This window comes from Nerophis ophidion, linkage group LG07, assembly GCF_033978795.1.
Source record: "Nerophis ophidion isolate RoL-2023_Sa linkage group LG07, RoL_Noph_v1.0, whole genome shotgun sequence".
NCBI classification, from domain to species: domain Eukaryota; kingdom Metazoa; phylum Chordata; class Actinopteri; order Syngnathiformes; family Syngnathidae; genus Nerophis; species Nerophis ophidion.
The window spans coordinates 33,311,640-33,324,470 of NC_084617.1; the positions used below are offsets into that span (position 1 = coordinate 33,311,640).

Genomic DNA, 12,831 nt, shown 5'->3' on the forward strand with positions numbered 1-12,831 from the left:
GTTGTAACAAGTCATTGCACATGAAACATTATCTTTTAAATGTCAACCATACTAGTTATACCAAGTCACTACACATCAAAAAGTATATTTTACATGTCAACCATACTAGTTATAACAAGTCACTACACATCAAACATCATATTTTACATTTCAGCCATACTTGTTATAACAAGTCACTGCACATGAAACATTATCTTTTACATGTCAACCCTACTACTTATAACAAGTCACTGCACAAGAAACATTATCTTTTACATATCAACCATACTAGTTATGACAAGTCACTGCACATGAAACATTATCTTTTACATTTCAACCATACTAGTTATAACAAGTCATTGCACATGAAACTTATTTTGCATGTCAACTATACTAGTTATAACAAGTCACTACACATGAAACATTATCTTCTACATGTCAACCATACTAGTTGAAATGTATGATGACCTTTGACTCTTCGAGAGTCAGATAGTGATTGGATGTTGACCTTTGACTCTTTATGAGAGTCAGATAGTGGGTAAATGTTGACCTTTGACTCTTTAAGAGTCATATAGTGCCTGGATGTTCACCTTTGACTCGTTACGAGAGTCAGATAGTGGCTAGATGTTCATCTTTGACTCTTTAGGAGATATAGTCATTGGATGTTGACCTTTGACTCTTTATGAGAGTCAGATAGTGATTGGATGTTCACCTTTGACGCTATGAGAGTCAGATAGTGATTGGATGTTCACCTTTGACCCTTTATGAGAGTCAGATAGTGACTGGATGTTCACCTTCGACTCTTTATGAGTGGCCATCCTAAGGAAGGTCAAGAAGACGGCCTTGTGAAGCGAGCGTTGCATTTGAGTGGCGGTGGGGGACGAGGGCGGGGTTGTCAGGTCGAGGCCGCGAGGAGCGTGAAGAAGGTAGGAGTCCAGACATTTGTGCAGAGACTGGTCAAACACCACCTGGTGGAGGACAAATATCAACAATGGTCACGTTGAGAAGTCTTTCATCAAAATGTGACCTGATTCATCACTAATCTATAAGTCTAAAAATATTGTATGAATACTTGCTACACGGCCCTGCGATGATGTGGCGACTTGTCCAGGGTGTACACGCCTTCCGCCTGATTGTAGCTGAGATGGGCACCAGCGCCCCCCGCGGCCCCAAAGGGAATAAGCGATAGAAAATGGATGGATGGATGGATACTTGCTAAACATAACGACAAAGTCACAACTTGCTACGTCTTCTTATTCTCTGGCAGATCAGCTGTGTTAAAAAGCAGCATAATGATGAACACTACAGCGTTCAGGGGGCTAAAATAAATTTTAGAATGAATCTCGATTCTTATTTATAACCATTGGTAATGGCTTAAAAAATGTAAATATATATATTTTTTGACCATGACTATGGTAGGTGGTTTGCATTAGATGAAAAGTAAATGCTGAGCTGGGTTACATTCATAGCCTGAATTGCATCTCACTCATTATGCAAACATTTATGAAAAAGGAAAATGATGGGGCTAAACTATATTGGTTTTGTTTTAATATAGGAGGACAAACCTTACTAAAGGTTTTCAAGTCCCACTTTTTCATGTTTGTGTTTATGTTTCACTCATGTGAAAGTATTTTGTCCTACTCATTTTGGCTGTTCTTAACTCACCGTAATTGTAAAACTTTCTCCGTCTTTTATACCACTCCTACTTTGTCTCATTTTGTCCACCAAACATTTTATACGGTGTGCACGAATGCACAATGGTGAGCTTTGTTGATGTTATTGACTTGTATGGAGTGCTAATCAGGCATATTTGGTCACTCCATGACTATAAGCTAATCCATGCTAACATGCTATATAGGCTAGCATTATTATGCCTGGTTTGTAGGCATATTTTGAATTTCCTGGACTTATGTCCTCTGTCTATATTTGCATGGAATTTTGGCTGCATTTCTAATGGTTGTTTGTGTGCAATGTTGTTCCAGACCTCAGCAACTGTTAGCCAACAAGGCTCTTTCAACATTTTGGCTTGCCCAACCCCAAATTAACCTACAGCAAAGTCAATATTTTTCAATCCTTCACTGTTTCATGGCTTCACATGGGGAAGAGATCAGCCAAAAGTATGTGCCTTGTGCTTGCATGTTCAAATCAAATATATTTGGACATGACACTTGGCACAGGCTAACGCTACAGTGTGACTAGCTTTGACTCCAGCAGCCCGCTAGCCACGCTGCACCAGAGAGCTACCGAGTTAGCGGTTTGATACAGAAAGCATAATCATTAATCTAATCAAGCAGCGAGAAAGGCTTTAGTGCTTGGTATCTTAGCATATGTTGAGTCAGACTGGAATCGGTCAACACCTCTGCTGTGTGAACACTAACATTCCACTCTGGAGTGCTTCTACTAAGCAGTACATCAAGGTGGCTCACCTGACACCAAAACCTGTCGTGTGGCAGAGCCAGCAGCCAGTCCAGGTCCTCAACCAGGAATTTGGCACGCTCCAAGAACTCCTCCACCTCAGCAGGGGAGCTGCCGTCTGACAGCGGCTTGTAAGGCACAAAGAGGCGCTCCTGCTTCCTGTCAGGGTGCTAACACAACATGGAGATCATGGAAGAACATGTAGATAATGGAAGAACATGGAGATAATGGAAGAACATGGAGGACATGGCAGGACATAGAGATCATGGCAGGACATGGAGATTACGGCAGGACATAGAGGACATGGGAGAACATGGAAGGACATGGAGGACGTGGAAGAACATGGAGGACATGGCAGGACATAGAGATCATGGCAGGACATGGAGATCATGGCAGGACATGGAGGACACGGCAGGACATGGAGGACATGGAAGGACATTGAGGACATGGAAGAACATGGAGGACGTGGAAGAACATGGAAAAATATGGAGATCATGGAGGACATGGAAGAACATGGAGATCATGGAAGAACATGGAAGAACATGGAAAAACATGGAAGAAGACGGAGTACATGGAAGAAGACGGAGGATATGGAAGAACATGGAGATCATGGAAGAACATGGAGATCATGGCAGGACATGGAAGAACATGGAATAACATGGAGGACATGGAAGGACATGGAAGAACATGGAGGGCATGGAAGAACAAGAAGATCATGGCAGGACATGGAGTACATGCTTTCTCTCTGGCACTCATCGAGGGTGGACGCTCCCCTTTCCTCTCCCTTATCTCTCCTGCTTGCTTCTATGTCTTGTCTTGTCTTAACTTAACTTTCTTGTTGCCTCTTTTTGCACTGCTCTCCAAATCTAAACATTGGAACTATTTAAATGGCCTCAACAAAATTGACAAGATCTTGGTTTTGGGGTAACCTGCTGTCGTGACGAAGCGGTTGTTGCCGGACACACGACGGACTCTTGGGAGAAGAAGGAGGGCCGTGTGCCTGGCGACCCTTTTCTGTCGAGGACGTGAAGATATCCACCTATTCGGAATTATGACAACAGGACATCTGCTGATTGGAGTAAGCGTTGCTCCGGTTTGTCGACAAATTGGAAGTTGCTGGCAGTCTTCAAAGTACCCCAAAGCTGCCACAAATGATTGGAGGATGCGGGGAGAACTGTGGATTACATCGGACTGTCTACCCCGCAGTTTTGAGGACCAGTCATAGACAATTTAGAGTGAAAAGCAAATTTTATTTTCACCCGCATACAAAACATTCTAATTTGGATTGTTTCCCTGGCTTCGAGACTCTCCCGAAGGACAGTGCACCGAAGACACAACAAACAGCCTTCTTGTCTCTCAAGGACACACACCAGTTGTTGTTGACTTTGGACTAGCGACTCGACAATACATCAAGGCCATGGAACAGAGACACACTACGGGCTTACACACACACACATCCACAAAAATATACGCCACACATACCCCCCCAACTCAACGCCCTAGACGCAATCCCATAGGGGTGATGAATGGACGGTCAGCACCTGAGAGCTGCGGCCTACCATCATGACCTTGAACTCCCTGCCTTCTGTTGCTACTGTAGATATCTCGAGATGTATGTTGTAATATGTATATGTGCTTTGCTATGGAGGGTTTTTTTCCCCACTCCAGACTGGGCCCCCTTAGGAGCCCAGTCTAAATTGTATTTTTTTTACTCATCCTTCCCCAGCGTTTACCTTTTTCCCATCTGTTACAGGGCGTTCCTGTACTGTAACCATATACACTGTTTGTTTTTGTGTATTCTCTAACAGGTTTGTGCTGAAAAAAAAGTTTTGTTGTACTTGTGCAATGACAATAAAGACCTATCCTATCCTACATGGAAGAAGATGGGGCGTGGCCATCGCTGCTGCTCACTGCACCCTTCACCTCCCAGGGAGTGATCAAGGGTGATGACTCAAGTGCAGAGAATAATTTCACCACACCTAGTGTGTGTGTGACAATCATTGGTACTTTGACTTTTTTAACTTTTTAAGAAGATGGAAGAAGATGGAGGAACAAGGAGGAACATGGAAGAACATGGAAGACATGCAAAGACATGGAAGAACATGGAGGACATGGAAGAAGATGGGAGGACATGTAAGGATATGGAAGAAGATGGAAGAAGAGTGTTGACTCACCAGAGCAGCCAGTAAACGGTGTTTTCCCTCAACATGACTTTGTGTCACCTGCTGCTCATCCAGTGGTACTTTTATGCTGGCCATGGCTCCTCCCCCTTTAATGTCTCTGACCAATCACAACACTCTCTTTGTTAGTGCAGGAAATGACATTTAGATTAACTACACACACATATGAATAATTTATATTAACTACACAGTCACACACATATGAATGAATCATTTATATTAACTACACACACATATGAATCATTTAGATTAACTACACACACATATGAATCATTTAGATTAACTACACACACATATGAATAATTTAGATTAACTACACACACATATCATTAATTTATATTAAGTACACACACATATGAATCATTTAGATTAACTACACACACATAAATGAATCATTTACATTAACATCACACACACATGAATTTTAGATTAACTACACACGTATGAATAATTTATATTAATTACACACATATAAATCATTTAGATTAACTACAGACATATTAATCATTTAGATTAACTACACACACATATGAATCATTTATATTAACTACACACTTGACATGTGAACACAGATATGAATAATTTATATTAAAAAAGAAACTGAACCATGTTTGACAAACATTTAGATGAAGCAAGTCGCTTTAAAAAGTGACAACTATGGTTTACTACTACTTGTTAGTAATTATTAGAATGCATCATATTAGTGCAGTGCTGCAAGTTTAGTCTACAACTAGTTCAAATCATTGATATTGTTCTGTTCAATCATTGATATTCTGTTCAATCATTGATATTATTCTGTTCAATCATTGATATTATTCTGTTCAATCATGTCAAAACAAAGAGTTTTATAGGAATACTTGTTTGTTTTATCGGAATACCTGTTAATTTTATTGGAATACCTTTTAATTTTGTAGGAATTCTTGTTAGTTTTATAGGAATACTTGTTACTTTTATAGGAATGATTGTTGCTAACTATGTGAGGGCCTGTCACATGTTTAAAGTGAGTTCATCTTATTTTTTGGATTTAAACCTAATTAAAAGTAAGTAAATGTGGATAAGAAGGTATTTGTGAGGAGGAAGCTAACGCTAAGCTAACAGGGCAGTTAGCTTAAGCTAACTAAACAAAACAGTGCAATGTGTCATTTAGACTATGAAAGTCACCTTGTACATTCAGTATGCTCCGTCCTCAAGTCCATCCATCCATCCATTTCTACCGCTTGTCCTAACCCCGTTCTCAAGTTTTCATTTGAAATATGTCAGTCAGTCCTTCTCAGGCAGTGGCAAGCACGCATGCGCATTAAAAACAACACTGACGACTACCAGTCGCGCAACAAAGCTTCTCTTCTTACCGCCCCCTAGTGGGCGCCAGGGGGAGTGCAGCCACCTCAACTATGATTATACATATATACGGTAGGAAATGGATGATGGATGGACAATCATCTGAGTAACACATCATGTGATTATACTGTATATTGTTTGAATAGAATCATCTCATTAACACATATTTATGCACATCATGTGATTATTACCTGAAAATATTGTTATATTGCAGTCTATTTATATATTTTATTGGTCAAACATTAGAAAAGGTAAATATGAAACAGGACACAGGATATTCTTGGAAAATGTATTTTATAAAATAAGAAAGGAAAGATCATCTAGTGAGAGATGATTATGATTGAATGTCCAGCTTGATGAAATAAACATGAAATAATAAATAATGTGCTTCTTTCATAAATGACACACACACTGCTCACAAAAACCTGTCAAAAGGTAAGAAGGCATTTTAGCCCCCATAGGAAGTGCAAACAGCACGCTACACTAATAATAATAATCATGTAATTACTATAGACACCACAAAAAAAACTTGCCAGTCAACAAAGACACAGAATACAAGTTGTTTGTTGTCACTTTGTTGTACAAGTGTACACACAACAAAACACAGCCTGCGCAGCAAATACAATCATTTGACACTCACGTCTCAATGTGTCCTGGCTGCTGATTGGATGAGGAGACAGGGAGGGAGGACCGCTGTGTGTGTGTGTGTACCCATGTCCATGTGTGTACGTGAACAGATGTGTCTGTGTGTGTAGGGATGTGATCAAATGTAGTGATGTGTGTGTATGGGGATGTTTGTGTGCCCGTGTGTGTGTAGTGATGTGTGTGTGTATAGTGATGTGTGTCTGTAGTGTTGTGTGTGTGAGTGTGGTGATGTGTGTGTGTGGGGGGAGTGTAGTGATGTGTGTGTGTGCGTGTGGGAGAGTGTAGTGATGTGTGTGTGCAGTGATATGTGTGTGGGTGTAGTGATGTGTGTGTTGTAGTGATGTGTGTGTGTAGAAAAGAGATGAAGTCAGTTGAAGTTTGACAGGTATTGGTGTTTTTAAAAAAGAACCTGAACAAAGATGGGCGTCTTCATTTGATCATTAAGAAGAAAAAAAAGATTCTGGGGTAGAAGAAATAAAGCTGATATCAGCGTTTACTGCACTTGTCAGCCAACAAGTCCTTGGTCCAAGTCCTCTTACCCACAGCAGGTGTGACCAGGAATCTTTGCTAGGACCAAGAAGAAAGGGAAAAAGAAGAAGAAGGAGAAGCAGAAGAAGAAGAAGAAGAAGAAGGAGAAGAAGAAGAAGGGGGAGAAGAAGAAGAAGAAGAAAGTTAAAAGTTAAAGTACCAATGATTGTTACACACATACTAGATGTGGCGAAATTATTCTCTGCATTTGACCCATCACCCTTAATCACCCCCTGGGAGGTGAGGGGAGCAGTGGGCAGCAGCGGTTCCGTGCCCGGGAAATCATTTTTTGGGTGATTTAACCTCCTATTCCAACCCTTGAAGCCTAGTGCCTAGCAGGGAGGTAACGGGTCCCATTTTTATAGTCTTTGGTATGACTCGGCCGGGGTTTGAACTCACGACCTACCGATCTCAGGGCGGACACTCTAACCACTAGGCCACTGAGCAGGTCAGAGTAGGTAGGTAACAAGAAGAAGAAGGAGAAGAAGAAGAAGAAGAAGAAGAAGAAGAAGAAGAAGAAGAAGAAGAACAACAACAACAACAACAACAACAAAAAGTCAGTCCATGGTGATGTGTCCAGAGTAGGTGGTGAGCAGCAGCATGATGGAGAAGCCAGTCAGCAGACCTCCGTTCTGGATGGTGAAGGTGAGCAGGAAACTGCTGCCACCTGCATCTTCTTCTTCACGACTCACCTCGTTCATCTCAGGGAACTGACCAAGAAAATAACAATAATCATAGTATTATATTATCTATTACACTTTCTTATTAAAATGTACAAACTATGCCAAAATAAATACATTTGAACTCAATTAATAATAAATAATGATAATCATGTTATATAATTTTAAATAAACCGTCAATAAAATCAAAGTGCAAATAAAAATACATATTCACCACTTCAGTCATCATTTTTGCACTGAAGAAACTTCTCTAAACTTTCACTCCAGACTTTTTCTGTGTGATGTTGTTTTTACTGCCACCTGTGGTGTAAAAGTGTACTACACCTGAGTAGTTGTGTGATGTATTCATTACTGCCACCGGTGGTGTAAACGTGTACTACACCTGAGTACTTGTGTGATGCTGTCATTACTGCCACCTGTGAAAGTGTATTACACCTGAGTACTTGTGTTGTCATTACTGCCACCAGTGGTGTAAAAGTGTACTACACCTGAGTACTTGTGTGATGTTGTCATTACTGCCACCTGTGGTGTAAAAGTGTATTACACCTGAGTACTTGTGTGATGTTGTCATTACTGCCACCTGTGGTGTAAAAGTGTACTACACCTGAGTAGCACAGCTGAGTAGCAGGATGGTTAAGAGGCAGTGTTACTGTTCAAAGTGTCCTCACCATGTCTGCCAGGGCGATGTAAAGGAACATACCCCCTGCCAGGGCAAAGATCCAGTTGGGGGAGAAGCTGTTCCCGGCCAGGATTCCAAAGCCCATGCCCAGGTAGCAGCAGCATGCCGACAGGAAGTTGAAGAAGAGCGCCTGTTGGATGCTCATGCCGGCGTTGAGCAGGATGACAAAGTCCCCTGGAGGACAAGGTGAAAGTGAAGGTGAAGGTGAAGAGCAGACTCTGAAGAGATGAGGTGGACCACTCACCCAGCTCGTGGGGGAACTCCTCGCACAAGATGGCCACCGAGGTGCTGATGCCCTGGAAGACGGAGGCAGTGAAGGAGGCACCGATGGCCAGGCCATCAATGAAGTTGTGCAGGCCGTCACTGAGCGTGATCATCCAGGCCAGCGTGCCGATGTCCGAGTAGGCCGTCTCCTTCAGCCAATAGCAGCTGCTGCCCCGCCCCCCGCCGTCTGCGCTCTGAGCGTCCTGAGAGGAGCAGGGTCAACTTCGGGGAACAGTGCTGGGCAGCACACCTTTCTACCTGCGGCGTCTGGGAGGGTCGCAGCATCAGCTCGCCCTCGCCCGGCTTGCTTGCCCCGTGACCTCCGACCTCGCCGTTCTGCTGAAGCTTCTCTCTCTCGCCCTCTTCCGTGTCTTGCTCGCCCGCCGAGTACTGGCTGTGTCCGTGACCCTGTTGTTTAAGGAGTGTCTAGTGAGTGTGCCATGCGCTCACTTACCCACACAATGGAGTATATATGTATTAAGTTAACACATGAGATGTGGCGAAATTATTATCTGCATTTGACCCATCACCCTTGATCACCCCCTGGGAGGTGAGAGGAGCAGTGGGCAGCAGCGGCGCCGCGCCCGGGAAATTTTTGGTGATTTAACCCCCAATTCCAACCTTTGATGCTGAGTGCAAAGCAGGGAGGTAACGGGGGTCCCATTTTTTTATAGTCTTTGGTATTAATCGACCGGGGTTTGAACTCACGACCTACCGTTCTCAGGGCGGAGACTCTAACCACTAGATCACTGAGTATATATATAAATGTAGAAGGTAGAGGACACCAAAATGTATGTGTTTAGATATATATACTGTGTATATATATATATATATATATATATATATATATATATATATATATATATATATATATATATATATATATATACATATATATATATATATATATATATATATATATATATATATGTATAAACATAACCAAACATGACCTAGCAACACTCAGAACTGCAATAAAGAGAGCAATTGAGAGGAGACACAAACATGACACAGAACAAACCAAAAGTAGTGAAACAAAAATGAATATTATCAACAACAGTATCAATATTAGTTATAATTTTAGCATAGCAGTGATTAAAAATTCCTCTTTAACATTATCATTTGACATTTATAAAAAAAAAAAAAAGAACAATAGTGTCACAGTGGCTTGACAACACACTGTGTCCAATGTTTTCACAAAGATAAAATAAGTCGTATTTTTGGTTCATTTAATGGTTAAAACAAATTTACATTATTGCAATCAGTTAATAAAACATTGTCCTTTACAATTATAAAAGCTTTTTTTCTGTAATTCTACTACTCTGCTTGCATGTCAGCAGACTGGGGTAGATCCTGCTGAAATCCTATGAATTGAATGAATACAGAATCGTTTTGAATCGGAAAAATATCGTTTTTGAATCGAGAATTGAATCGAAAAAAATCGATGTATTATTGAATCGTCACCCCAAGAATCGATATTGAATCGAATCGTGGGACACCCAAAGATTCATAGCCCTAATATATATATATATATATATATTTTCCCACCCCTAATATATATATATATATATATATATATATATATATATATATATATATATATATATATATGTATATATAAATTAATGGGTTAATTACGAGTTAACTCATCAATCTATTAACGCAGACAATTATTTTATCGCACATTTGCGTATGTTGTTTACATGCTTTTATTTTGTTAACGCCTTTTCTTAACAAGATGGCGTCGCCCGGATGTTCTTCGGCGTCAAGGGGCTCTTGGTAAAGATGGAACATTTGGCAAAAATACCGGAAAATTCTGCAAATTTCATGGCTGGCTTACAGCGTGGTCACTCCGGGATCACTTACGACCGCCAGACAATTCTGGATGTGGATAGATCGGGCCGTTTTGGACTGAATGACGCGTGCTTGCTAGACCGGCTAGCTAGCATGGGAATACTTTGCCGGCTACATCCAGCGGCCCGTGAAGCAGCGGAATATATGTGTTGTCTGTCTATTTATGAATAATGCAGACGAGGAGTGTTGGCTGAGTTCTTAATGTTTACTTTAAGTGCGTGCATATCACAACATACAAGATGCCGTCATGGCGACACAACCTATACCGGGCTACCGCGCATGCTCGTCACTCCTGTTGCATGCTGGGTAGGGTAGTTCTTTTTTTCCCTGGCTCATAATATCACAATATAGTACAATGTATACGCGTTCAGTTTATCAAAGCACCAAGCAAACAATCGGAAAATTCCCATCATATCAATTCCTAGATATGGTTGTAATTATTTTAAGTGCACTACGCAGAATAAACACAACATTATTAATATTGCTACTACGGATAATTTGATCAAAAATTCCCTAAAACAGCCCACTACCTATAATATAGGTTTTTTAAACATAAGATCCCTGATAAAAAAAAAATTTCTGCTGTTACCTCAGAAATTGCCTGTTCAGATGTTATGATTGTGGCTCAGAGATTTGTATGTAGATTATATCTATTTTCCATAACAAACAGGATAACTTAAATACCCTGGCAGTGGCAATAAGCTTAAATGTTTGTATTTACATTTTTTGAGTTGATTTTCATAAAATATGCTATTTAACTGCTACTGTTTAACAAGGACTGATTTAAATTGTGTTTGCACATCAAATGTTTTGGCGTTTTTGTTCATGCGGGAGAATATTCCAATAAAGGTGCACTACACACTTCTTTTGAATTCATTATTGGGCTTTGCGTATACAATGCAGTAAATCGCGATTAATCGGAGAAATAGTGCGATTAACTTCGATTAAAATTTTTAATCGTTGCCCAGCCCTAATATATATATATATATATATATATATATATATATATATATATATATATATATATATATATATATATATATATATATATATATATATATGTATACAAATACATTTTGGTGTCCTCTACCTTCTACATTTCACCCCATTCAAAGCGTTCCAACTTCAAAATGATCAGCCATTTCGGGAATCGCAGGCTTTCCCTTGAAAAATTCCAAAAATTCCCAGAATTCCAGGTTTTCTGGGACATTTTTCCCATTCAAAATGAATTGGCCATTTTTCAACCTATTGAAACCATTCTACCTTAACACATTCCACCATCCTGGACATTTAAACTTCCCTTCTTCCTAGTTAAAAAAAAGTCCAGGATTTCCTAGAATTCCTATTTATCCAAATTCCTATTTCCACCCTTTTTTCTGGAGACTACTCCTTCCACATTTTCCAACCCACATCAACCGTTCCACCGTCAAACAAATCCTCTTAATCATGACAAAAAACAAAATGTTTTTTTGAAGTGGAAAAATTCCCGTTTTTTCCGAAATTCCTTAATACAATTTCTCAATTCAACATGTTACTACTTAAACATTTCTTGACCGATACGAAAAATTCCAACATCAACAACTCATTCAGACCATTCAAGTTTTTGACCATTTTTGAAAAAAGTCTCGCTTTTCCCAAAATTCCCAAATTTTGGAGAAATTCCCATTGAAATCAATGGTACATTCTTCAAAGTTCCACAACATTTTTCATCTGATTCAAACCGTTAAAACTTCAAAATCTTTAGCCTGTTTGGGAATGATGTGCTCTACTTCAATTATCCATCCATCCATCTATTTTCTACCGCTTGTCCCTTTTGAGGTCACGGGGGGTGCTGGAGTCTATCATCTCAGCTGCATTCGGGCGGAAGGTGGTGTACACCCTTGACAAGTCGCCACCTCATCACAGGTCCAACACAGATAAACAGACAACATTCACACTCATCTAAAAAAATTGCAGGGTTTCAGTTCAAGTTCAGTATTGGAGCATTCACACACATATAGTCAATATGTTTGTTGTTACTTCTGCTTGCACCTAGTCACTATTATTGTTATTACTTCTGCTTAAATCTAGTCACTGTTATTGATGTTAATTCTGCTTGCATCTAGTTACTATTACCATTGTTACTTACGCTTGCATATAGTCACTATTAGTGTTGTTATTTCTACTTGCATCTAGTCACTATTATCGTTGTTACTTACGCTTGCATCTAGTCACTGTTATTGTTACTTCTGCTTGCATTTAGTCACTATTATCATTGTTACTTACGCTT

The 12,831-nt window shown here is 40.1% G+C and overlaps 2 protein-coding genes across 6 annotated transcripts in view; both read right to left on the reverse strand.

Annotated features, from left to right (window-relative positions):
• Positions 1-5,892, reverse strand: part of ascc2 (activating signal cointegrator 1 complex subunit 2) — a 29,540-nt gene extending 23,648 nt beyond the window's left edge. Inside the window, exons 1-4 of one of the 2 annotated variants that reach the window (XM_061906028.1) lie at positions 5,736-5,892; positions 4,569-4,674; positions 2,406-2,564; positions 774-947 (exon numbers count right to left, since the gene is read on the reverse strand). In XM_061906028.1, coding sequence (XP_061762012.1) covers positions 774-947; positions 2,406-2,564; positions 4,569-4,674; positions 5,736-5,782 — 486 coding nt within the window. In that variant the 5' untranslated portion in view covers positions 5,783-5,892. Of the gene's footprint in view, positions 1-773; positions 948-1,051; positions 1,119-2,405; positions 2,565-4,568; positions 4,675-5,735 lie in introns of those variants that run through there. The other variant, XM_061906029.1, reaches the window with a different exon arrangement.
• Positions 5,893-6,187: 295 nt separating this feature from the next.
• slc39a14 (solute carrier family 39 member 14) overlaps positions 6,188-12,831 on the reverse strand; it is a 37,802-nt gene continuing 31,158 nt past the window's right edge. For 3 of the 4 annotated variants that reach the window (XM_061906032.1, XM_061906035.1, XM_061906033.1), the window contains 4 exons: positions 8,967-9,116; positions 8,689-8,911; positions 8,434-8,618; positions 6,188-7,795 (listed from right to left, as the gene is read on the reverse strand). In XM_061906032.1, coding sequence (XP_061762016.1) covers positions 7,643-7,795; positions 8,434-8,618; positions 8,689-8,911; positions 8,967-9,116 — 711 coding nt within the window. In that variant the 3' untranslated portion in view covers positions 6,188-7,642. The remainder of the gene's footprint in view (positions 7,796-8,433; positions 8,619-8,688; positions 8,912-8,966; positions 9,117-12,831) is intronic. The other variant, XM_061906034.1, reaches the window with a different exon arrangement.